General features: G+C 39.7%; 2 protein-coding genes across 2 annotated transcripts; both read left to right on the top strand.

Annotated features, from left to right (window-relative positions):
- Positions 1-1799: 1799 nt before the first annotated feature.
- On the top strand, positions 1800-22398 carry LOC136426500 (band 4.1-like protein 4). The gene is made up of 24 exons (XM_066415164.1): positions 1800-1823; positions 2748-2888; positions 3550-3592; positions 4484-4562; positions 5269-5366; positions 6103-6223; positions 6779-6866; positions 7779-7867; positions 8206-8269; positions 9061-9152; positions 10184-10252; positions 11230-11256; positions 12311-12408; positions 12722-12827; positions 13055-13141; positions 14159-14272; positions 14545-14613; positions 15487-15648; positions 16296-16331; positions 17061-17144; positions 17534-17602; positions 18342-18434; positions 21128-21332; positions 22248-22398. The coding sequence occupies exons 1-24, from the start codon at positions 1800-1802 to the stop codon at positions 22380-22382; spliced, it is 2193 nt and encodes a 730-aa protein (XP_066271261.1). The 3' UTR covers positions 22383-22398.
- Positions 22399-22895: 497 nt separating this feature from the next.
- LOC136426604 (uncharacterized) lies at positions 22896-25902 on the top strand. The gene is made up of 3 exons (XM_066415283.1): positions 22896-23213; positions 23422-23507; positions 24826-25902. Exons 1-3 carry the CDS (start codon positions 22896-22898, stop codon positions 25277-25279), a joined length of 858 nt encoding a protein of 285 aa, XP_066271380.1. The 3' UTR covers positions 25280-25902.
- The last annotated feature ends 1495 nt before the right edge of the window (positions 25903-27397 follow it).

Here is a 27397-nt window from a genome sequence, read left to right as displayed (position 1 = left end):
ACAATTTCTCTACTAATATGATATTATTCTCTTTCTCAGTCTATATGCCAATTCTGTCATGCAAATGCCAGACACAACAGAATCAATGGCAGTAACCTATGAGGCAATCTTTTAATTCAGTCCTTTCAGCCTTAATTATTATTCATACTCTCGCATTTTCCTCTCAAAATAAGCCATTTGAAGAATTAGAAAGGCCAGAGGTTGTCCAACAGGGAGGTCCCGCTGGAATCTTTGCGGAGACCATCTGTCGTTTGTATCATTCATAACTGTCATAACTTAATTATGTAAACCATAATTATGACATATTGTCCCCTCCGTAATCGATTTTAACTCAGCGTGTAACTGAAACTAATGTAGTTACAATGCAAATGTAGATATTTATCAGACAAAGAGCTGTTGAACGTCCTTTTTCAAAACTGACATTTTGTTGACTTAATTACATATGTATGTAGACCACAATTATGACAGCTTGTCCTCTTCATAATCGATTTTAACTCAGCGTGTAAAAGAAACTAATGTTACAACGCAAATGTAGAAATTTGTCAGACAAAAAGATGCTGAGCATCATTTTTCAAAACTGACATTCTGTTACCTTTATGTAAAACATAATCATGACAGCTTGTCCCCTTCATAATCAATTTTACTTGCCTACAACAGAAAGTAATGGAATAACAATGCAAATGTAGATATTTGAATGCAAATGTAGATATTAGAACAATGCAAATGTAGATATTTGTCAGACAAAAAGCATCATTGAACATCATTTTTCAAAACTGACATCCTGTTAACTTAATTATGTAGACCACAATTATGACAGCTTGTCCCCTTCATAATCAGAACTACATGTAATAGAATTACAATGCAAATGAAAGTGGTTTGTCAGGCAAAAAGCTGATGAAAGTTTTCCTCTGTGCTCTCAATAGTACTGATCTATAATCAAATTTCATGCCAATTTGTTACATCTGCCTTTTTGGACCTCTTGTTACAAAAGGTCGACTTTACCATATTGAAGTGCTTTGGAGGAGACCAGCTTGGGGGGGGGGGGTGGCATCTGGTTTTCAGTTCAAGTTTGTTTTGATGGCAGGCAGTGGTATTTCTTTTGACTTTCAATAGGCAAATAGTTTTATACCATAGTTTGGAACCTCATAAAACTTATTAAAAGATTTTGTCTCTAAAACTGTTCGTTGTACCTTTGAACATTTGATTTCTTCCTTAATTTTTTTTTAAAAAGTGGTGCATTTTAAAATGTACAGTGGTTTTATAGCATGAAAGGTCATCTGAGTTCACTTGGTAAAGAGGGATTCGGTAGAAAATTCCAGTGAGTCAAATTCTTTGAATTGAAGGTTTATTTTTCAAGGTTCAGTGGTTGTTATTCTGTAGAAGTGAACTGTATAAGGCAAGACCAGGATGTGAAACCAAATCTTGTGAAAGTAGTTTCATTCAAAGGTACTCTGCTGCTTGTATTGCTCATTATAATGAGTATGCTTTCTCATACTGTGACTGTAAATGCAGAAATGTTTGCGGGGATTTAATTTCGCGGTAGCTGGTAGGGAGAAAATGGCGTGACGGTGTTTGCGGTGGTTTTGAGTTCACATTTGAAACACAAGTAAATTAGTAATGCTACAATCACACAATGGAACGGCTTTTCGCAGTGGTTTTCAGTTCGTGTTAAAGAGTCCACTGCGAAAACCGCGAACATAAAACCACCGCGAACATTTCTGCATATACAATATGTGGTAACGCAAAGGATTGTGCTGATGAATTGGTATTGAGGAGTGGTATTGAAGGATGCCAGAGCCATGGCAATAGGGAAAGCTCGCACAGTTGGGCGTAAACGGTAGAACACCTTTGACACTTGTCAAACACAGTCAATTGTTATCTGGGGGGTTGTTTTGTCGATGCTTTATATCCGCAGGAAGACAGTTGAAAGGAATGTTTACAAACATTTCAATCACGAATCGGGAAACTTTGTTCCTGTTATATTAAAAGAGAGATTCAAGGCCGGGTATTGGCTTTATTACTGGCCTGTCACCAAGGAGGTTATCCTTTCTGTAACCATGTGAGGATTAAAAAGTCTAGGATATAGCTTTTTTATTCAATAAAAGAGAGGGAATAAAGGGGGGAGGGGGCACTCAACAAATAAGATATGTCATAGGTAGGACATTTTTGCAATAATGGATTAGGAATTTTTGGGTTGCCCCTGTCTTTTTAAGGCATTTAGGATTGCTTACATGTACATGCAAGTGGCTACCTCTACATAAGGACGATGTGGCCATTTTTTGCATTGACACTATAGTGACCACCTGTCCACGTACATGTAGACCTGGTCCAGATTTTATCGTTCCCCTGAGTGGTCTTCTTAGGCAGGTTTGACTGTATGTCCAGCCTCAAATGGATTTCCTGAACTAAGTTTTGCCAGACATTGACCATACTTCGACTTGGAGATATGTTTACCAACATTATGATTAAGAATTGCATACAGAGTACAATGTCATGTAACTAAGTTTTGCATCCTAGGTATTAGTTTATACATTGTACATTCACAGTCTGTAAGTTTTTTTAAACATTTACTTTGATTATACAATGATACCGCCTTTTTCAAGTATTAGATTGATTTAATTAGCATTGTTAGTTTGTTACTACATGTACTTACAGATGTATATATATATGTACTTAAGCAAAATCAGCTGCCTGAAAGTCATTGTAATGTATTGTTCCATTTGACTGAAAAAGAATAATCTGGATAGCTTTCAATACATTTGGTATCCTTTATTGGTCTACAGAAGTCCAGTAAAGGGCAGCTTCTCCTGGATCTGGTCTTCAAGAAGCTCCACCTGTTAGAGAAGGACTTCTTCGGCCTGAGATACCAGGACAGCCAGGGCCAGACGGTGGGTCACTTTTCTTCTGTTCTCTTCTTAGTCAAGGCCACACCAATTTTATTTGTTGATTCTCGGATTTTTCAATATTTTTTCAAATAGTCTGGGGTGAAGATAAGGGTTTATAAAACAGAAAGAATAAGAGGATTATTCAAGTTCTAGCTTTGTATGGCTTATTTATGCAATGAACCCCTTTCTTTGATCTAGTACAGTAACTATAATTTCAGTAACAAAATTACCTTTTGCTATGTTGATATTGAGAAATACTTTTAAAAAATGAAAAATTATAACATAATTATGATCAATATGACCACACTTTTTAGTAAAATTGGGAGTTAAAATTTGTGAATGGGAAAAGTGACCCAATTTTTTTTCTTCAAAATTTGAAAAACTGGACAGGCTATTCCGGGAAGCAACAAATTGAATTGGCGTGGCCTTAGGCCTGTGAAAAAATTGCCAACTACCAGAAACCATTCAATTCCTGTTTATCGCAATTACAAACTGCAGTTAGTCACTCCCCGCACTTTCCAGCTGCAAGCGAATAACCGCATCACTCAACACCAAGGACTGTTTATTTTTGGGTATGGATTATTTTAGGGTACACACTCGGAGTATAAGATGAATGTGACCTTAATATTAATGTTACGTTATGTTATGTTATGTTATGTTACAGCACTGGCTGGAGCCAACCAAACCCATCAGCAAGCAGATGGAAAGTGAGTACATGCACATACTGCACCATCTGTTACTGTAAATGCAGAAATGTTGGCGGTGGTTTTATGTTCGGGTTTCGCGGTGACCGTAACCCCATGTAGTCCTGCTGAGCCCGACAATTGTCTGTTTGCACATGCTTGTTCTGTATATGCTAGTCCTGACAATTGTCGGGTTGAGGGTATTTCTAGAATGCTTACGTTGCATCCGTGTGATTGTTGTAAAGCGAAGTTACTTAAAATGAGTGATATCAAACTAGTACCCTTTGTTTCAAAGGTGTCTGGGCACTTCAGCCATGGGGGTATATTTTTGCTCTGGAAATCCAGCAGCACCAAAAACATTTTTGTCCACAGTAGCAGTATGTAACTTTAGTGCTGCCGCGAACTTAAAACCACTGTGAACACTCCATTCACACACTGAAAACCACAGCGAACACTCCACTTTTGCCTTAGCGCGAAATAAAAGCCACACAAACGTAAATGCATTTACAGTATTTCAGACTGTTAATTGTATACTTTACAGAAAGTAAAGGTCAAAATACCACTTCTTTTAAATAAACATCCTTTAGATAAACAATAAGAGTTTGGACATTCCTGCCCCAAGAATTTGTGTTATTTCGAACCATTTGTCGTCAGCTGTTTCAGTTTACTAATTACCTTCGCCAAGAAGGTTATATTTTGCACAGCGTTTGTGTGTGTGTGTGTCTGTACATGTGTGTGAACATTACATTGTATAACTCAAGAATGCCTAAATGGATTGTCTTCATTCTTGGTATGTGGGTAGGTCTTCTTCAGACCTCTAAATGATTTATGATTTTGGACCTCCTAGTGGCTTGCTATGGTACTGCAGCTGAACCTCCGGGTTTGATATCTTGTTTTTATTGTTTTTTCCTGCAGCCGACCCACCCTACCGACTGTACTTTGGAGTGAAGTTTTATGCAGAGGACCCATGTAGGCTTCACCAAGAAATTACAAGGTAAACTGATCTATCAGCTTATTATATAATAAATGCAACCATGCCGTTTGAAAAAGTGCAACCCTGCGCTGCATTTTATTACCTCCGGGAATGGTGGTACTGTTTTTGATTGTACACGTACATGTACACAATGTATTTGTGTGTTTGCACTTATAACTCAAGATCCTTTAGATTAATTTCTATGAATATTGGTATGTGGGTAGTTACTAAGGTCCTGATGAAACATGATGATTTTGGGTCCCCTAGCAGTATTTTTAGGTACTGCAGCATTACAGACTTACACCCCCTTCCTGAAAGTAGTTTGGTATAGTCCATAGACAGCTGGTCTGCCTGTCAAGGTCAAGGACACCCAGGTGGCTTGGGATTGATGAGGCTAGGACTATGGCATTAAGAATTTTACCAAAACCCTAGATATATCACGGATGCAGAAACCAGTTAATGATGATGATGATGATGAGATTTTCTATTTGTTTATTGTTTATTTGTTCATCTGACATTGAAGTTTTCTAAAGGTACCAGTTTTTCCTGCAGGTGATTTAGGATGTCCTGCTAACAGAATAATGTTTCTTTTGAAATATCTATTTTTTGTTTGTTTTTTGCAGGTACCAGTTTTTCCTGCAGGTGAGCCAGGACAGCCTTCTAACAAAATGAATGTTGTTTGTTTCTTTGTTTCTTTTTTTGTTTATCTATATGTTTGTTTTCACAGGTACCAGTTTTTCCTACAGGTGAAGCAGGACATCCTTCAGGGGCGACTGCCGTGCCAGGCTAATGAGGCGGCACATCTGGCTGCATACGCCGTACAATGTAGGTGTCAACAGGGTTACAGAGCATTTTTACTAGATTTGATTTGATTTTATTCGACTGTAGAAAAGTACAGCCAGGACTACCCAACTAGCCGAAGGTTATTACAAACTAAGGGAACAGCATTCAAAGTTCAATACAAACTTTCACAAAGTTCGTCAAACACACACATAGAGGCGGACACAAAACACAAAGTAAAATTACATTATAGAAGAAACAAAATCAACAAAAACCATCACAAGACTGAAGCGCATATGGATAAAAATGCACGAGACTAGAAACAACAGTAGCTGTTGCATTTAATTTTGCTGTGATTGTTCACAAAGTTCAATGCGTTTGTAGTTAACAGTACTGGCCAGAATCTTTCATGCCATATGCCATATCCATGCCATACATGTACTATAGTAATGCGGTCTAGCTATACTGTAATTCACTTTATCTTCACAGTAGCAAAATTTCACGGTGTTAATAAAATGGACATTTTCACTGAAATTTAACTTCACGCTGGCAGCAAGTTATTTACAGCACGGATGTGTGAAGGAATCATAAATAATAACAAGTGATTTTTTTCAATGGCGATAAGTTCACAGTACTGAGGTAACTGAAAAACATGAACATAAAAGTTACAGTTAGTTACAAGAATTACTGTGACAGTCGTATATCAAAGTCATTACAAATGACCAATAGGAAAGGTTGTCAAATTTCAGTGTCAAATTTCACTTGTTTTTCGTTCTTCCAGCGGAACTTGGGGACTTTGACCCCAGGAAGCACACGGGTAACTACGTGTCGGAGTTCAGGTTCATCCCCAACCAGACAGAGGAGATGGAGAAACTCATCGCCAACATTCACAGAACTCTGGTGTAAGTATCTCACTTTTATAAACATTAGGAGAAATACACATTCAGGAAACATTAGGAAAGGCACTTAAAATGAATTTCGTCACTTCACACACTCAGATGAAAATGAGTAACTAGCTTCTGTTAGGGTAACCTTTAGCACTCCAAAGTAGCCGTTTGGCACCCGATTCCCGATTGGTTACAGAGCTAGGCAGCATTGAGAAAGTTGAAGCTACATGTATCTACCACCTGTAATAAGGATATTCTGGAATACTTGGTGACAACGTGTGTTAACATTTTTGTGTCTGTCGATACAGTGCCATCAAAGGCTGAACTAAACTACCTCTCCCCTCACCAGTGTTTTGCTGTTCTCACCTACTGTATATGATCACTTCTCTAGTCTTGTTCCAATGTAAACTGTGATTGTTCATCTGTCTCTCCAGTAGCCAGGTGCCGTCAGAATCTGCCTGCGTCTTTACGTCTTCCCTCACCTGTTCTGCTATTCCCTTGTAATGTAACACATCACCTAATAGACATGTAGTATTACAATGCTAACTATTGTTCTGTCCGTCCCCCCAGTGGCCAGGTGCCGTCAGAATCTGAGCTGAACTTCCTGAGTCTGGGCAGGGTTCTGGAGATGTACGGGGTGGACCTGCACCAGGTCATGGTAGGGGAGTCTGCTTTGTCTTTAGTTTTAACTTAAAACTATGTCGTCGTGGCGTCGGCGTTGCCTAACGGTTAGAGCACTAAACTCCAGGGTTCCTTGCTCACCATGCCCCGAAATTGTGCCCTAGGGAAAGGCGCTTTACACGATCTTCCCTGACGGTGGAGTGACGCCCGCCGAGCCACTTCGGCTAATCTGTCAAAATGTGTGCCAAAAATGCACTACAGCTTGGTGTGCCAATGTGTCAACATCTGCACATTGACATCCACCAAGAACCATTATTTTTTTTTTAAACTTAAAGTTTAACTAAGAAACCCTGCTTTGAAATTGCAGGTTGGAGGTTTGATTCCTATGCAGGGTGCTGTAGATGTGATGGGGATTTGACTTTGTCTTTGTGGAAAGTTAAACCCTGCTACCAAATCTCAAAATTGGGGGTTCGACTCCCAGGGTGCCTAATGCAAATGATCAATGAATTGCAAAAACAAGTCCTAAAAGGCAAGTTAAAAAATAGTGTGCTGAATTCACTGTGCTTTGGAAAAAAAATCACTGAATGTACATGTAGATACAATTAAAAAGATAACAGAGCCAAACCCAGTACCGAAAGTAGAATTGCTTAAAGCTACTTCTAGTTGTAAGTTGTTCTCCACAGGGTATTGTTTATAAGTACTGTAAATGTATTTAAGTTTGCATGGTTTTAATTTCCTAGCAGTAGGGAAAAAATGGAGTGTTCGCGGTGGTTTTAAGTTCGCACTTAAGACAATAGTAGACAAGGCGGTAAGAGGGCAAAAAAATTTGCATTGATTTTAAGTTTGCGGTCACGAAAACCGGGAACATAAAACCACCGCGAACATTTCAGCATTTACAGTAGTATGGTGATAAATACTGTGAGTAACTTTTCTCATCATTTCTCCTCAGGGTGACGACCATGTACAGTATTACCTGGGGTTGATGCCCAGAGGGGTGGTCGTGTACAAGAACAAGACGAAAGTTGGCATGTATTTCTGGTAAGATAGTCTTCATCCGTAATGTTGTATATATAACCAGCTGCTGCTGAGTGTCTGCAAAGCTGGTGTGTTATGCCAAGAGTCAGTTATATCGGCCATACAGACTACAGATACAGAAGCTGGTGTGTTTCGCCGAAAGGCGATAATGCAGCATAATGCTGTACAGATACATAATTATACATATAATGCAACAGTTTCATTTACTGGCTGATACAAAAATTCAAAGCCTATCAAGGCATTGATACCTACATGTATGTTGATTTGTATAGACACGCGGAGGCTATTTTACAAACTAGAATTCAAATGTTTACATTTACATTGGAACTGTTTTTTTCCAGGCCAAGAATAACCAAAATCTTGTTCAAGGAGAGGCAGTTCTTTCTCAGGGTTCGCACAAAAGATGTGAGTAAAGGACATTTGTTGTGACAATAAAGTTGAGAATCTCTATGAGTCAGTATGACTGTTTGAAATTTTAAGATTTTAATTTGCTTGAAGGGGTAGTGTACATACAAGCTGTGCAAATAAACACATTTTAAACCGAATTGTGATAGATTTTTATATCTTTAGTTACATATACATGTAACCTCCATCAAAATTAATCCACCGATTAACATAAATCTGCCACTTTGAAAAACAATGTGTTTGAGAGATCTCAAGTACAGCACCCCCAGATGTGCACAGTTTAGATAATAATTCTTGTCATACCTGGGACACGAAAACGTTCGGTACGGGTGTTCCTCATTGTGTGATAACTTTCTGTATCACACAGACTTCCATAGAATATTTAGAATGCATTTCGAGTGAGTCGCTGTCGAAAATTCGAATACTGGATTTGGTCGATGGAATTGCAGCTGTTACAATTTTTTGTTTGAGGGACACCAACTTTTTTCCACTTCTGGCGCATTTTGCATTGAAATGTGTGTTTTCTCGGGTGGGTATGACATAAATAGAATTACTACAGTCGTCAGGCGATCCTACCCGCGGTCGGGTCGGGCCGGTACCTCGGGTGATACAGTGTTGTATTCTATATGTACAAGAGTGCATTATACTGGGGGACATTGGGTTGGAGATGTGTTTGGACGTATCTTTTCAGAGTGGCGGAAGTATATATAATTATGTACCATGGTGGAGTTATGTTAGTTACTGTAGATGTTACATTATTGTCTTTTGTAAGAATCTGATTTGTCTTCTAGAACGATGAAATCACGTACACGTTCGAGCTGTCTAACAAAGCGGCGTGCAAACACCTGTGGAAGTGCTGTGTGGAGCATCATGCCTTCTTCAGGTGAGCAAAAGTGAAAGTGATCTCTAACCAGTTTAACTCACTTAAGAGGTTATCTTTCATTAGTTGTTACAGATTTAGAAAAGACAGACGGTATGCTCATGATATACAGATAGGTGTACATACATACATGTAGGGATAGCACTTCCATTTTGGTTGTATTATACTACTCTCCAAGCAGAGGAGGGGTTCCGGCTGGTCTTTGACGAGTTTTTAGGCATTTTTGGTCGGGCTCTCTACTTTGCCTTTTTATCTCTTCAAACCCCAAGAAAAAAAATGACAGAGTAGAAAGTCCGACAGGAAAAAGTGAAACTTTAGTGATGTCTAACCAGTTTAACTCACTTTTGCCAAATCTTGAAGAAATACCAGTTACTGTAGCACTCACCAAGTTTGGAAGAAAGCAGGATACGACAGTTAAACCTCCAATTGCCTGACTGTCTTTTGACCAGCTTCCTCTCTATAGCGCCTAACTGTCTAATATATATACTAGTAGCCACACACAGATTTTACTGTAGTCATGAATATGAATCAGTTGATAAACTTTGAAAAGCCGTCACATCTAAAAATTCAAATCGTTATTGTCTTGAATTGTTACTCATTGACAAGCAACTGTATAGAATTTTGAAACAGTCAGACGTTTCAGACAGCATCTGCTATCTTTCGTCAGTGACTAACGATAGGACTGGGAAAAACAGGTTTTATACCAAACCTCTGAATAGAAATGAGGCTAAGACAATTTAGGATGAAGATTAATTCAAGACAAAGTTTTATCCCAAAATTTTATCCAGTTGCTTGAGTAACTATTTTTGGCGTGGATGTCCAACTTTCATCAACGTTATTGTCTTAACCCGCTAGTAGTTATGTTGAATGAGTAGTATGTTACTGTAACAGTTACTTATGGTAGTAATAGTATACCAGTATTTGATTATACTGCTGCTGGGGTCTCTGACACAGGGGTGGGCAGCAGTTGGCTAGTCTTCACACCACTTTTTCAAGCGCTCTCCTTGTGACAACATTGAAATTGTGTTCCACAGGTTGAACGAAGTCTCAGAAGTTCCAGGAGCCAACAAAGTTATAAGTTTCCAGTCCCAATTCAGATACAGGTACGGTACTGCAATACTGTTCATGATCTCCAGGGGGCGTCAGTCTTTATCATAGGCCATGTTGATTTCATTATATGGATGACATCAGCGTGTGCATCGATTTTTGTCCGTTTTCAAAAATAAATAAAAAAGTTTTTGGCCATACTGTAAATCATACAAAGTAGCTGCAAAATGAGAAAAAATACTGGTAAATTGCAAAAGAAAAAGAAAAGAATTCGGAAAACAGATACTACATGTATGTCGTAGAATGCCAAAGTCAATTCCAAAGTCAAAGAAGAAGATGTGAAAGAACAAAAAATGAAGAATCTGTTTTTCGGTATACCGTGCCCTGTGTTCATCCTTTCTGACCATGTAGATTTCATAATGAATTCAAGGCAACGTTGTTTTGCCAAACTTTTTTTTTATTCACACGCTCGCGTCAGTCTTGAAGTTCCCAGAGGATGTCATCCATAAATCAACATGGCCTAACATGATCAATCCATTTCATAATCATGTAGTGTTCATTAGTTAATTACATGTATGTGTTTTACATCATGCCATACTTGTACATTGTAAATGCAGCTCTGACATTGTAGATGGTCCATTTCATTCTAACAGTGTGTTGTGTTGTTGTAGAGGTGGTCATATAGTACATGTTTAATGTCATGTGGGAATGTTATACTAACTTTGTTGGTCATCACTAATTGTCAACATGTCATAACATCCTTATCATCTTTCTTGATTAATTTAATATTCTTTTGGTGGGTAAATCATGTACAGCATGCGAACTAGTACATTGTAAAATGATACGTTTTCTTTAAAAAAAGATTTTAAAATTAGTTTTAATTGTAATTCTACTACTAAGCTGCTTGTATCTGGGATCTTTTAAGGTTAATCTGGGATATCTTTTTGTACCAAACTTATGTAATCGTCTACTTTGTGTGATCTGTTTGTTTTTATTTGTTTGTTTGTTTGTTTGTTTCTTTGTTTTCCAATAGAGGAGAGCCAGGCTCTAATGTTGGCAGGTACATGTGATACAGTTGTATAGGTGGGGAGGGGGGCAGATGGAACTCTTACTAATTGCATGCGCTGGATGACCTTACCAGTATGACCTTGACTTACATGCAGTGTTCTGGCCAGCCTGAAATTTTTACCAGTCATCTAAATTTTGTTTTGACGAAACATGTCGACGAGCGCCAAAGGCACGATGTGTCACGTCAATGGTGGGAAAATACTTGCGGGGTCTGGGGGCATGCTCCCCTTGAAGATTTTGTAATCTTAACCCTCTGAAACACTACATGTATTTCCTGCATTTTGAGGGGTAAATTTTGCTAGATTAAGGTTACTTAGATTGACAACTCTATGCAAAACTTTAAGCTCTTTTTATATCTTTATTGTAACAACGATTTTTGTCCATCCAAAATGATGAGTTTGGCAAATTTTTGTCCGTCATGAGCAACTGAAATTCGTCAAATGATGGAATGATGGGTGATGGCTGGAACAATTTTTGTCTGTCATGAGCGACAAAAATGATGGGTGCTGGGTAGAACACTGCTTGGTGCGGAAGGGGTAAAAAGGATCGCTTGGAAGTCTCAAAGTCATTGCCAGTGTCTTCTGATGGCATCTGTTTTGGTTTGTCACTTCCATATTCCTTTTCTCCTACCTTGAAGTAATGCCTAACAATATTTTTCTGTCCTATAAGGCTTGTATATTTTGTCCAGAGCATGCTGTGCATGATAACTTCAATCCTGTATGAAGCTTGTTAACATTAAAAATACAATATTTGATGTAAGGCCAGAAAAATTCAACCATACCCAAACATTGGAAAATAACATGATGAAAGCAACAAAGGTATTGACTTGAAGATTTACGTAACTAATTTCCAACAGAAAAATTGGAACCACCCAAATTTTCGACTCTACAACACCAGTCTTTGTCAAGGAGTGAGCAAAAATCGACTAACTTGTCTTATTGAATTTTTCTGGCCTACCAGATAGGTAAAGACTACGTTAGTCAAATTGTAAAGACTACATTAGCCAAATTGTTTTCTAACTTTGTAAATTTTACCCCTCACCCCAGTGGTAGGACAGCCAAGCAGGCGCAACAGGACAGCGACGCCATGCAGCAACCAGAGCCATACGTGGAGCGAGCACCAAGCAAGCGCTACGACAAGAGAAGTGAGTTTATCAAACTTTTCTCCTGTCAGTTTATTATTTAATTTAATAATAATGAATCGATTTTGTTCATAATGGCAATGTTTTACTAAAATGTTGGGGATACACTATACTTCCTGTACTTTTAAGTGTTATGCAGTGATTTGATTTTGGGTAAATTTGAAGGATTACCGTAGTTGCTAGGGTTAGATTATATTGTTTCGCTTTGAGATTTATGCAAAACCCAAAAAAAGCATTAGGTTATAAAAAAACAACACGTGAGTATAGTGGTATACATTTTGTACCTGATGCCTGAATTGCTTTATGCTTGTATCAGATGATGCCAACGGTGAGGCGTACAAAGTAGAAAACCCTGCTGACGTTACCATGCCAACGTCACCCGATGGGGTAACCATGGTGATGGCCCCGGAACCTGTATCAAGGTACGGCTACTTTACTCACAGTTCTGATATTGATATTATTGAGAATTCTAGATTAGAGGAGGAGACATAGCTTTTCATAAGATTCTGACAAACTTTGTCAATTTGACAATATTGCATGCAGCAATTTAAAGACAATTTTTACCTGTGTTCCTGTACCTAAATTTTGTTTCGGTGTACGCAGCTCTATATCTACCTCATGTAATTTGAAACCTTCCCTGTCCTGACAGTGGGAAGCAGTACGCCAACGGGACGGCTCCCGGGTCCGCGGTGAGCGCCCGGTCGTTGCCATGGGAACAGAGGGACGAGACCCAGGGGTAAGTGGAAGAAAGATCTGGGAACAATAATCCTAACTTTGGTACTCCCATAGATTCTTTTCTCCAGTGACATAAGCATTAAGAATCCTGTCCACAGTGACTACCTGTTTACTTCTATGTGCTACTAGACCCCCATGGGTCAAAACCCCTAGGGAAAGTAAAGGCCATACCCTTGTATGTCTGGTGGGGTGATGCAATCAAACAAAAAATAATGGTGCATGAGAGCAAACTGATTCTGCTGCGACCAATTTCTTCAAGTCCCTTGAGTGGTTTGATTGCAATGCTGTAATGTTGAAATGTTAAAAACCAGGAGCCTCATTTCAGCACCATGGACAGGGACATGTAGATTGCAATTTTAGATTTATTTGTAAAACTTCAAGGAAATGGCCTCCTTTCTTGGGCTGTGATCCCCTCCTAGATCATTTTGCATGCCACCTTGAACCGGTGTAATAGCCTAGTGGGTAGAGTGTTCGCCTTGCAAACGGTAGGTCAGGGGTTCAATCCCCGGCGGAGTCATACCAAATGGTACATACTGCTTTCTCTGCTCAGCACTCAGCATTTGGGAAAGAGTATGGCAGTTAAACACAGGCCACTACCAGTGGACTAGCCCCCTGCTGTAGTCATGGCACAAAGTTGTGTGGCCCAATTGCTACTGAAACAGAGATTGGCGCCGCCATATGCACCATTTCGTGCAGGAAAAGAACTTAAAGTTTGCCTAAAACTTGAGTGGTTTTATCCCTAGCACTATCATATTCTTAATTTCTAGCGTGATCCATGGGCAGGTTTGACTGTCCAAAATCAAATTGAATCAAATTTCAAAAAATGTCCCCCTATGCAACAATGAACTCTGCCAGTGGCACCTCCCTGCAAAATGGACAAGTCCAAAAAGACTTCCACCCTAAAAAGGGATTTTTGCATACTAGTAATCAGCCCTGTCCAAAATTGCCCCCCCCCCCCCCCCCCCCCCCCCATCCTGCAGGATTTTTGACTCATCTGTTTTCTATGTTTGTTTTTCAGGGGGCTCTTCACCTCAGGTGGCTCCCCTCGCTCCACGAGAAGCGTGGCATCCAGCAAGAAGTTCCCGCGGTACCCCAAGAGCGGCAGTGACAGCGAGGGCCCTCACAGAAGAAGGTAAGAACCTGTACAGAAGCTACAATTGCTGTTGTTCTCTGGCTCTCTCTACACCTCACTCCCCCTCTCTCTGTTATTCTGTGGCTCTACACTGTACCTCTCTCTTACCCCTCTCTCGCCTTCTCTTTCCCTCTTTCAGTTTTTCTCCATCTCTCTCTCTGTCTGTGTTGTTCTCTGGCTTGACAATATACATAGATGATGAATTCTATAAGAAGATTGAACAGACAGAAAACGTTGTAACACACTTTTGTTTCTTATATCTCCCCTTAAAGGCACCACCGGGCGCGTAGCAGTGGCATGTCTTCAGGTGATGACACTGATGCTCCAAGGAGAAGAAGACGGTAAGGAAACAGCCGAGTCTGACATGTTTTTTTCTTTCTTTTATTTTCTCAAATAAAAACAGGAGAAAATTTAAGGCACTAGTACTGTTTGATCTATGCGTTAAATGTGTTGTCTCAGTGTTTGCCACATTATTTTCACCATTGTGGTACGCATCCATACAGTTTTTCGTTCAGGTGACTGTAGTTTTTTTGGCAGGAGCCTCTTGTTATAAGACAGGAACGCCCCCTAGTGACCAAATTTGATATTGCAGCAAAGACAGTTACTAGCAAGCCTCATGTACAGTGTTGTACGCAGCCAATACTAGTATAATGATAGAATTGTCTTGTAACAAGTTGATGTCTCCTCTTTCCCATAACTATCTAATACACAGTAGTATGTATACTGCAGGGCTCTTCCCATAACTGTCTATTACTGTAACACAGTAGTATGTATACGGCAAGGCTGTCTCCAGGACCCGTCTCTCTAGCCTGAATTCAATCAAGCCTCTTGTGACCGCTCGCGGCCCTGTAACCACCTTGCACCGCGGGGAGGGGAGAGAAACCCCCGGACAGCTGGAGTTTGCGTTATACAGACTACCGTCTCTCCATCCTGGGACAAAAATTTTCATAAACTTAAGATGAAAGATTTAACAACGAAAATCAAGAACAATTTTGGACTCCCAAACAATGAGCGGGATGGGAAAAAATTCAAACCCCGGGAGATAGCGCTGGTATAATGATATGTATAACATGTGATGTCATGTTGTCAAGTTTGGGTTGTGTTTAAAAGAAATTGACCAGTCCTTCAAGTGAGTTACTAAAGTCACAAAGCGTCATGTAGTTATGGTTCAATGAAACAGTCTATATCTTTCTCTTGTGTGTTGTTTTGGCCAGGTCTCGAGGGCGCAGCGGCCAGAGTAGCGGGAGTGAGTCGGAGGCGAACCGGAGACACCGGAAGCACCAATCGCGGTACTCACAGGAGATGGTGGACACGAGCGCACAGTGGGAGGAGATCAGGAAACAACAGGAGGGCCAGGAGGTGCCCGCAGGACAGGGGTGGGTACTCAGGTCTTCAACTGCTTACCCTGTGTCTGGTAGGATGAAAAAGCAACAGTGACACTGAATCGCAGCAACATAATTACCTGGGCGTACAGCTGCAAAAGAGGGCGTCTAATTTCTTTATTATTTTAGTGTAGGGCATAAAAGACACATGGATGCATAGCTAGCTGAAAGCCTGACTGCTTACAACATACCCAAGAACCTGACACTGTTACTGTAACTTACTGTATTGTTTGAATCCTATCAAATCACCATTTTGTCAAGGGACTAGGTAGGTAGTTAACTAATGAATGTGTAAATTTTAGAGATCCAAATTTAATTGCTTCAGAAGAGTGGCTATGATCTAAAGAAAATCTTTTGTGGCATTCCCTACATTTTCCTTAAAGGTATAGGTCACTGTTTGCTGTGTATTTTGAAGTATTTTGATGTATAGAGTTCCGATCAAATGGATCATGGAACTACGAAGCAACATTAACTTTACACTTAGAGATAGCAAACTATGTGTACAAGGCAAATAATCAAGCAAGAATTTCTCAGAGTGGGCATGTTTTGGGTACTATAAACTCACTATTATATATGATAGTGGAGATATCAGAGAAAAAGAAAATAAGAAGTGTTTTTTTTTTTCTTTTGTCCATCTGCAGGGTTCAAGCTGCTGAAATAAAGAACCTGAAGAAAAGGTAAGTCTATAAACATGAGCATCATAACCCTGTATGGTCACTATTAAGTCATATTTTGCACTCTCAGCTTGTCTCCATACTCTGAATATCATTCATTAGAACGGCACATGATGGAACACCAGTCTTATGTTGTACAGCCAGTAAGTTCTAAGTTGCCAATATCTTTCAGAATTACAGTGACCTCTGCTTGTTTTATTGTACAGTAATGATAAGTCTCTTGTCATGTGCTCATGTAAGAAATGATCCATTTCGTATATATCATCAGGTTAATGACTAAGTCTTGTCTTGTAATTATTCATTTCCAAATACTACCCTTGCCATACTGTTGTCTAATGTAGCATTAATGCCGCACTACGCGCTCCTTAGCGGAGCACATTGGGCATTAATGCTGGATTCCCTCTGCTCCCTTTGGAACAGAGCATTAATGCCAGCATACACCCCTGTCCATTAATCATCATTTATCACCCAGTCATTAAGGGACTGGATTTTGGACAGCCATAATTACCATGAAATTACCATGGCAGTGTACACTAACCAAGCATTAGTGCTGCATTTGTATTTCTGGCATTAATGCTACATTAGACAACAGTTTGGCAAGGGTTCATGTAAGAAATGATCCATTTCCTATATATCATCAGGTTAATGACTAAGTCATGTCTTGTAATTATTCATTTCCAAATACTAGTAAGCCACAACACAGGTAAAGACTAACTTGTCCTATTTCTTCAGACACGAGTCTCCTCACCGCAGGAAACACAGGTCCAGATCACGGTCACCAGACAAGAGGAGAGAAGAGCTCTGGAAGCACATCCAGTAAGTTCTGACAGTTCTGCAGATTACTGTGTACTGTTCTCTGGTCACTGCATTCTTTAGTACTGTAGAACATGTACCAGTGACTACCAGGTCTGCATAAAGACCACCTCACCACTTTTTTTGTCCCTGAGTAGTTGAAATATTTGACTGTATTGTAGATTCTGCAATATTTCCATTGTCAAATGGCCACTTCTCTTGTGTCTCTTTCCAACAACATTACATGTATGTAGCTATTTCCACAGTTATTTTCTTACTTCTGCATGATTTGCCCAACTGATAAGCCAATGACCTAACCCAGCTTTGCCCAACTATTACAAAGGGCTAACCCTGGTAGCAATACACTGTGCAATAACACAATGTATGACAGTGTAACTTCACTGCCTTAACAGAAAAGACCCCATCGAGACGTCAGGCATGACAGAAGACCAGTTGAAGGACATCACATACAAGGAGGTCGAGTAAGTCTGTCATCTCTTACTTCTGCATCGGCTGAATCTTAAGAACAGTGTTGTGACTTTTTTGTCGGTAGACAGTCATATGACTTGTGTATTCTCACACATTAGGAGTGGTGAACAAGTACAATGAAGAGGTGAAGGACTCAATTTTTTTCTCCCTATAAGCCCCTGTCACACATAGCCGACCATGGCCTCACGACCCTCCACAGACCATGGGGGGGAAACAGTCATGAGCATTAGGTCATCTATGGTTGGGAGTTGGTGGCCAAGGTTGCTTACTAGTTCTAAGAAATAGTCTGGGCCAGCCAACTGTAAATTTTGAAAAGCTGATTCAGGAAAGTCATACTGTAATTCTTGTGTCTTTCACTGTAACTTTATGTTCACTGTTTTCGCGGGCACCTCTGTACCGTGAGCTTATAATCACCGTGAAAAAACTGTTGTTATCATTTATGATTCCTTCACACATCCGTTCTGTAAATCATTTGCTGCTACCGTGAAGTTAATGTTCAGTGAAAATGTCGATTTTCCTTGCACCTTCCTACAGAATCTTCAGCAAGTTGAAGTTGGTAGCCTTAAAAAAACTAAGAAAAAGATCATGGTAGCCTTAAAAAACAAAGAAAAAGACATTGGGTGGGTAGTGGTCGGGGCAAAGTCTTGGGAAGGTCCAGAATGTGTGACAGGGGTTTCAATTTGTGAAGTGTTGTAAACCATATGTGTGTCTCTCCCCACGTTTCTTCACCAGTCTACCGAAGTTGAAGCAGTCTCCGGGTTACCGTCGGCGACGCCCACGGTCCATCGGCCGGTCCGACCAGGAGACGCCGCAGCAGAGCGATGTGTATGTCTGTCACTTGTCCTTGTCACCCCCACCGGTGTACGGAAAGTGCGAAACGGAACAAAATGAAACGAAATGGAACAACAGAAATGAAACGAAATGGAACAAACAGCAAGTTTCGTTTCGCACTTTCTTTACACCCACCCCCACTATGTGCAATCAATGATTAATTCTTTCTCATCAAACTATAGTTATATATAAATAGAGCTTGAAGCACTTGAAGTAAACAGTTTAATCAGGTTGCTTAATCACTGACCTCATTCACAATCAGTACAAAATCACCTGCTAATGTTTCGGTGACCCACTGTCACCTTCCTCAGGGCAATTGGAACTGGAAATTTAAAGGAAATTTAGATGTTTAACTTACAGTAGTATTTAGTAGAGGTTGAAGCACTGTAGAACACATTGTCTCAGACCATTTTAGTTGTAGGAAAAAATCAATTTCTCTTCACTGCCATTGATTTTATTTACTTATCAAAAATTTTGGAAATGTTGATGATTATGATTTTACATCAATATGGGAGCTGAGTCATGACTTTTCCAGCTTTGGCCATTTTGATTTTAAGAATGCAGAAAAACAGAAATGATACCAACTTTTGGTTCAGTACAATGTCTGGTGTTGTACGAAAAATTTTTCTGCTCTTTGAGACTAAAAATCAAAATGGTCAAAGTAGATTGGTCGCCACCAGATCATGATATAAGAATAATGGTTTCTAGTGAAGTTGATGAGTTTCAAATATCTAATTAAAAAAGTTTTAGTTTGTGTGTATTTTTGGTAACAATGTGCACATTTTGCACTTTGCTTTCTCAATGTTAAGTCTGCACCTCAGATCTTCACATTCTTAATGACCACTCTTACAGGAAAGCGCACCCTCCTCCCAAGACAAAGGAGCAACAAGACGTCGAGACTTACTGCTAACTTTCTATATGTTTCTTCCTTCTGGGTTTCTTAAAGGACTTTGGTCTCGTGGTGAAATTTTTTCTTCTTTTAATCTGCAAGCTACTTGGTGGACATGGTGGCTTGAATGTGGAATTTCTTTGTCTGTCTCTTCTACTCCTTTTTTTTAGATATCAATTTTGATTTGTTCTTCCATTTTAGTAAAATCATTTCCATGCAGGGAAAGCTTCACAAAGCGCGTCTTTCTAATGATCCAATAATCTTTTTGTCGTGAAGAATGGATAAATAAGAGACTCACTGTGACAATGATCATAATTGTGTATATTGTAAGAAAAGGTTCGAGGAGAAAATGAATATTATTGCCAGTGGATATTATAAACTTTGCATGGAAAAATACTTTAAAGGAAACATGTTGCAAGGACAAAATTGTTTGCTTTAGACTCAAACACTCATTCACAGTACAAAAAGATCAACTCTATCCACATTCAGTTTGGGAATTTAGGAAAAAGAGATTCTGATACTATCATCATTTTTCAAGTCTTCTGAATTCTGACACTATATAAAGCTAGAACTATGCCTGTCTCCTTAACTCAATTATTTATTGGATTCATTTGAAAATACCGGTAACTATACTCATTGAGACCAATTTTGCTTAAGTTGGCAATGACCAAATAATCATTCGAACAATTTCATAGCCACAACAAAACTTAAACTCTATAAAATTGTGAAAACATAATGCTGGATATCATAATTGTACATTGTACGCTTGTTTCAGTTGACAAATATGGTGCCATAAACTGAAAATAGAAAAAGTCGTAGGAAGGAAATACATCTACGCACAGTGAACAGACATTCAGTAAAATCAACTGTACAGTGTAGCTGATATATGGACACAGAACAGTTCAATTATTTATCAAACTACCAAACTTGCAGACACACCAATGGTAGCCTGGATGGCGTTAATATTTACAATAATTGATATTGCGGAGACTTAACACATACAACGATTTCTTAGATGGTTTTCTTTCTGCTCTACTGTTACAGTAACAAATTCTACAGCACACAAAATGCACTTTTGACCAAGTTACAGGTGTTTAATTCTGTTGGTCAACAAGGTTGTGGGTCGCTTGGGGTGTCAGGTGCTTCCTTAGTTACATACTGGGTATAACTGGTGGACTGTGGTGGACTAATGATATAATGTCAGTAAGTAAGTCTGGGCCTCCACCATTGCACCGGTCATCTAACGCACAGGTTGGTTGCACCTCAGTTGAATACAGTCAAACCTGTACATAAGGACCACCTGGCCATTGATTTACGGTCAAACCACCTGGTCAAACCTGTACAAGTGATCACCTCTACATATTTATACATTAAGGACCCCTGGTCAACGTTACCACTTTTTGGTGGTCCTTTGGCTACTGTCTTCCATTGAGACAAGCATCAAGAATCCACAATCTATCTAAAAGTGACCAACAGTCCACATATTATTATTTTTTATATAGACTTACCATTTAGATTTTACCATCTCCCCCCGAGTGGTCTTCTTGGGCAGTTTTGAGTGTACATAATGGTACAAAGAGGTGGGTCATAGGTCATAGCCCACCTTTATAATGATTATTAACTGCGGGTATTGTCTTTGGTTACGGTAAGATTGAAAGCTTTCTATGAAAGACAATGTCAGGACAAAATGTTGGATTCAGAATTAAAATATCAAAATATGCTTTCTGATTTTAAGATTCATTGTAAGGAAAATGCTTAGCCTGACATTAGACGTGTTGCTGTGATCCTTTCCTCACAGAGAGCTAAAGATGGTTCCCGCGCTCCCCATCACCCACGGTTACCAGAGCGGGAACGAGTCCGTCCGCTCCAACCCGGCCTTCCCTCCACATGACGACCAACCGCCACCGCCGTACACCCCGCCGCAGCACAGCACGCCGCGGAAAAACCCGGAGGGACGACGGACGGGGAACAACGACCATCGCCCGATCTCGCTCCCCACAGAGGTATGACTGTCTAGTTCTTAATACTTAATAATTCACTCTGATAGCTATTACCTAGAGTAAGTTAAGTATTATTCAACTGTTATAGAAAATAAACAACAGCCTTGCAAGATTCCTGTATTGCGCTGAAGGTTACATTCAGTTACATTCGTGTTCAAATTGACGTCATTCACTCTTAAAATGTCATTACATAAAATACATACTCATTCAATGCATCAATGTATTACCAGTACATTAAACATTAAATCATTCCTAAATTTCGCTTAATCGTACAATCTGTAATTTAGTCTTCCTGGAGTACAAAAACAAGAACATACAATTAACATACAAACTGCATTAAATTTGTTACAGCTCTATATTTTACAGACTACATTGAAAAGATATATGACTTTTGTGACTTAGAAACTTAGATTGCCCTTAGTTGTAGTTTGTATCCAATTTGGCAGACTGTCCCACACAGATATGGATCTGTACAGGAAAGACTTTTTGATGGTGATTGTTTTTACCTTCACCAAGAAGGTTATGTTTTCGGATGTCTGTGTGTCTGTCTGTGTGATTGTTTGTTTGTGAACAGCATACTGTAAAAAAATGCATTTAAGTTTGCTTGGTTTTTATTTCGGGCTAAGGCAAAAATGGAGTGTTCACGGTGGTTTTAAGTTTGCGGCAGCACTATAGTTACATACTGCTACTGTAACAGTATTGGACAAAAGCGTTTGCGGTAGTTCTAAGTTTGCTGTGCAACGGTCACCCCAAAACCCGCGAACATAAAACTTCCGCAAACATTTCTGCTTTAAATTTCACAGTAACTTGAGAATGCATGGGTGGATTGTTTTTTATTTTTTTGGAAAAAAATTATTATTTTTTTCACGTCGCCAGTGTGTTTTTAAACACCACTCTTGTTTGTTTTTGTTTCTGTAGGTGTTGTTGAAGATGCAGCAGACAGGCTACCCGGGACTGTCCGACCACCTGGCCAATGGGGAGGACATGAGCAGGTCTTCAACGGTGTTAGAGGCGGACGCAAGAGGAGACGGGCCGGCCTCCATGCGAGGTTAGTGTTTCTTAACCTTCTCCCTGCTGCCTAACTCTGTAGCCAATAGGGAACTGGGTGCGTCTACTTCAGTATGCTAGAGGTTTAGTATAAAACAAAAAGCTAAATGTGAAACTTTGTCCTACTGAACGAAGCCTTGTGATGTACTAGTACAGTGTATCTCCTTTTTGTATGACAGTGTCGGCCATGTTTCTAGAATATAGGAAAATGATGATTATAAAGTTTGTTGTTTACTATACATGTAGTTACACCTATAGTTGACACCTATAGTTGACACCTATGGTTATGAAGAGGCAGAGCTATAACTGTTACAGTGACAGTCATGCGTTCATAATTTGTTTCTTTAAACTTAATGATTGACCTCTGGTTCTCTCATCCCTTGCCAAGTCATAAGCAAGTCTTCCTCGGTGCATGATGGTGACTCGAGAAGAGACAGTGCTGTAACTGTTACGGTTACGGTTATGATTTCTTTCTTTAATCTTAATGATTGACCTAGTACCATCATTTCCTTCCAAGGCATGAGCAAGTCTTCCACGGTGTATGATGGCGACTCAAGGAGAGACAGCCCCGCCTCCATGCGTGGTACTGAGGAGAGTAGAAGGAGGCAGGGAGATGTCATGATGGGAGCCACGGTGTATGATGGTGACGTGAGAAGAGACAGTGGTACTGAGGAGGGGAGGAGGAGGCAAGGAGATGCCAGGATGGGAGCCGCGGTGTATGATGGTGATGGGAGGAGAGACAGTGGTGCTGAGGAGAGTAGGAGGAGGCAGGGAGATGCCAGGATGGGATCCAATCAGCAGTTAGATAGGAGGCAGCCTCCTGATGGGAGGTACCAGGTAAGGAAAGGGTGGATGTCTCACTGTTAAAAGTGTCTCGGGGAAATCAGAAAGATGTAAATTTTGCAATCAGCCTAGGTGCCATCCTTGTAAGTTTAGTGGTACTTTCCAATATATAGCTAGTTGATTAGGGGAGGGTATGGGGGCCCCTCTAGAGAGTAATGAGAATATATTTTTTGACCTGTGCCTTTCTTCCCCCTATGAACAGAATGGTGCGCCCCATCACTCGCAGTCCAATCAGGAGCTCCGACCACCGTTTAAGGAGATAGGAAATGGCAGGACGGACACAGGACTGTAAGTACTACTGCAGGCTTATCATGGTCATCAAGCAGATGTTTGAGGTTATTTCAATTCAATCCTCAGTTAGTTTACAACATAAAGCTATTCACCCAGTGGTATTTTATTCAAAAGTCATTGATGTATACAAATGGCAAAATACAAACTTAAGGAATATTCTTTGTTCTTAAGGCCACACCAATTTAATTCCTTGGTTATCGGACTTTTTAAAATGATAATATAGCAAGCAGACAACATAAAAGCAGATGGCAGGAAGGAGAACTTGAATGGGACTGTATTCGTTCCTTAAAACTGAGTGCACCCAAGGTGCAAACCTGGTCCTCTGGCTTTCTTTTCGACAAGTGTTTCCACTTAAGCATATTTTCAAAAAATCCGAGAACCAACTTATTAAATTGGTGTGGCCTAAGGAATGCGCTACAAGCTAAAATCATGTTGTCTTTCTACACAACATGACCAGAAAAAATTCACAGTTTGAAAAGAATTGGGTCATTGAAAATGCTGCACTTAATATAAACTGTTTACATTTATTTTGCTTTTTTTTCCCCAATACTTTTCTGGTAATATTTCTTTTGTTGGTTCTGATATTTTGCTTTTCAGTGACTACATTTTCTCTTTATCTGTATTCTAAATTATTTTCCAATGGGAGACTCTGGGAATCCTTTTATAATTGTACGTCTAATGTATTTCCTCAACTTCTCTCCCTGTATATGGTTCTTACTCTGCTCAGTGCTGACTAAGTGTGGAGTTAAGGTTTTTCAGAGTATCTGGTAGGTGTGACCACAGTAAATGTTAGGGGTTAGGTGTTACATGTAGACAGGTAGTCAGAAAGGTACATTTAGACCTGCACTTTAGCTGCATGCACAGTAGGAGACATTCTACATTTCTTCCCAATTTTCATATTTTTCCCTTTTTCTTTGGTCTCTTGTTTAAAAGGCTATACCAGTATAAATTCTTGTCTCTAAATATTGTCATTTCAATGTTATTCAATAAAAAAATCATTTCTTGCCACAAGTTTCATATCAAAAATTTGTAAGCAGGAAAATTAGGACAAAAGCTTTGACAATTCCTGTGCCTATCCTTTCCCAGTCGTGTACACTTCCAACATCATTCTTGTATCAGACTAATTTGTTACAGGTATCTACATATGATGCCATTGTGTTTTGTGCTGCATGTTGACAAGTTTATTACTGAAATATCCAAGGAGGTTTTGCTGGTATGGCCTTAAAGAGCTTTCATTTCAATCCCTTTTACATCCAATCGCCCTTTCCCATGGATGTATATGTAACATCTTTTTTCCTTCATTTTCTTCATGTAGTCAAGAAGTCAGGAGAACACCCCCGACAGTGGACCGGTCTGACAGATCCGCCTTCCAGACCCCGCCGCCGTCCAAGAACCTCCCAAACTCGTCAAACGGTTACGACAGACCTACGAACGGTCGCCAGTACCCCGACGAACGACAGAAGCCTCGCCATCCGTACCCAAACAGCCGCGGTGCAACCCCGCCCTACCAACCCCCTCCCACCTCCTCTACCCACCAGCCTTCTCGTCTGCAGCAGAACCTCTACAAGAACACCGGCCGCAATGCTGCCATGGCAACGGCTGCCCCGTATGGAAGCAGGCCTTCCGCTCACAGCGTGCCGCGTTCGGAGGGCGTGTACGCTCCACAGCCGTTTCGCGCGGTCCGGGACGGTCCGGAGGAGTTAGAGCGACAGATTAGGATGATGATGCAGGCTCCGAACAGACACCACGAGTTAGCAACAGAGTTGTAGCACAGGATAACGGTTTTGATGGTTAGGGACTTAAACAATACATGTACATGTAGGCAGCTAGAATCAAAGAACTGTAAATCTTCAAATATTTGCGGTGGTAGTATTTTTGCGGTGACCTCTACACTCCAAATTCATGACACAGCAAATGTGCATTTCCAATTTGTGTTGTACTATTATTGTACTACAGAATTGTTTCAACCACAACTTAAAACACCACAAAAACGTCCTTTTCTCTAATCTACCACAAAGAACTTACAGTAACTATGTAAGAGTTCTAGCTAGCTTAACATTTTATTCTGTCGTCTCAACAAACTCATGATAACATTCTGGCATGATTTAATCTAATAAATTTTGATTTTTTGCTAAGATAAATTTAGATAGATAGCCGATTTTGTTTGTCAACGTGTCATAATGACCAGATATTATTTGTCTGTTGTGGCCAATAGAATCTAAATGATGTTGATGCAAGTCCATACTGGACATCAAAACTTGCAAATGATTTACAAATTAAAGTGTTACAGAAAGTTTTTCAACTTGAAATATTCTGTGTGAACAATACTATGCAACTTTCAAATCCACCTCTTACAAGGCTACATTGTACAATTCAATGGTTGCCTTGCTTTTGGTAAAAAAGTTTACTGATTATTAATGGTTGTATGATATATGAAAAATGAATGTATTGGGTAAACACACAGTCTTCCCTGATGATGAGAAGACAGATAGAGTTTCTTTAGGATCTGTAAATCTTGACTCGTGACGGAAGGTCTCGACATAAGCAAGTGAGCAAGCAAACTTGTGGTGTCTGCGCGGTGCCCACATTCCTATCCTGACCCGTCGTGTCAAATCATGTCTCTCAGACTATTCTCAATGGTACAATAAAGACAGTACAAGGTAGAGTTTCTGTAGGGTCTGTAGACTTGTGATGTCTTCTGGTGCCCGCATTCCTATATATCATGATGGTCTTGTTGAATCAGGTCTCTCAGGCAACCATTCCGCTAGACGACGCTCTCTCTGCAACCTCACTGCGACCTAAGCTGGATTTGTATAACCCTTGATTCTCTAATTGGAATATCAGGCAAAATCAGACTCAGAAAACACGATAAAACACACAAAACGTAACAAGATTGTATCTTCTGAACTCGTTTAGCGCTCTGGTCAATTCTAGGCCACAGAGAGAGTGGCGAGGTCGTTGTCCTAGTGAAATGGGGATATTACACTGCACCAGTACTGTTATCATATCGTGTGCATGGGTGCCTTCTGAACAGTAAAGCCCCTGTCACAAGTTTCCATTACTTTAAATTACATTTTCGGTGATATTTTCTCTCAAACATTGCTTGATGGGATCAGCCTATGTTTGCAGGTTACTGAGCCCGTTACATATGATAGATTTTCAGGTAAAATTATGCACGTCTTGCACGACCTGCTATTGATATTAAAAGCAGGCAACCTTCTATGATGATCAACAAATATGGCCAAAGCTTTTCAACTGTGTTACAAGAGCTTAAGGTTACTTAGTGTAGTCACTGTGATGATAATGATCAATATTTTCACCCTTCAATTTAAGCTATCATTATTTTGCACAGGTGTCCTCAGTTCCAAGAAGATATATGTAGAGAGGTGCAAACTATATGTAATTGTAGTGACACTCCTTTGATCCCATTCCATCACAAATAATTGGGAAAAAAATATTCAAAATAAGTGGCTCTGATGATATTAATGACACAGTATGTTTTTAGGGAACTAATTGTTTCATTTTCATAGACCTTGGAAGATGCAACTTTGACGTCTTGCACAGTGTGTTTTAGGGAACTAATGGTCTAAGTTTGTTATTAGACCTTTGGTGATGCAACTTTGAAGCCTTGCATGTTTGTCTAACTAAAATTTTGTGTATATATATACTTCATATTTTATCCCTTTTTTCTATATTGGTCTCATTCTCTGCAAATATCAAAGACGAAATGGAAATCTCTACATGGTGATAATAAGAAACCAAGATTTTTGTATTATTTTTCACTAGGGATTATTATACATTTGTAAGATGGTTATAGCTTATGACAATGTGAGCTTATGACTTCATAGTACATGTACTAGCAAAAGTATTGGAACTGTTGTTACATT

This window comes from Branchiostoma lanceolatum, chromosome 2 (genome assembly GCF_035083965.1).
Source record: "Branchiostoma lanceolatum isolate klBraLanc5 chromosome 2, klBraLanc5.hap2, whole genome shotgun sequence".
Taxonomy (NCBI): domain Eukaryota; kingdom Metazoa; phylum Chordata; class Leptocardii; order Amphioxiformes; family Branchiostomatidae; genus Branchiostoma; species Branchiostoma lanceolatum.
The sequence above is the reverse complement of the archived record's forward strand: the minus strand, read 5'-3'. Positions and strand labels throughout refer to the sequence as shown.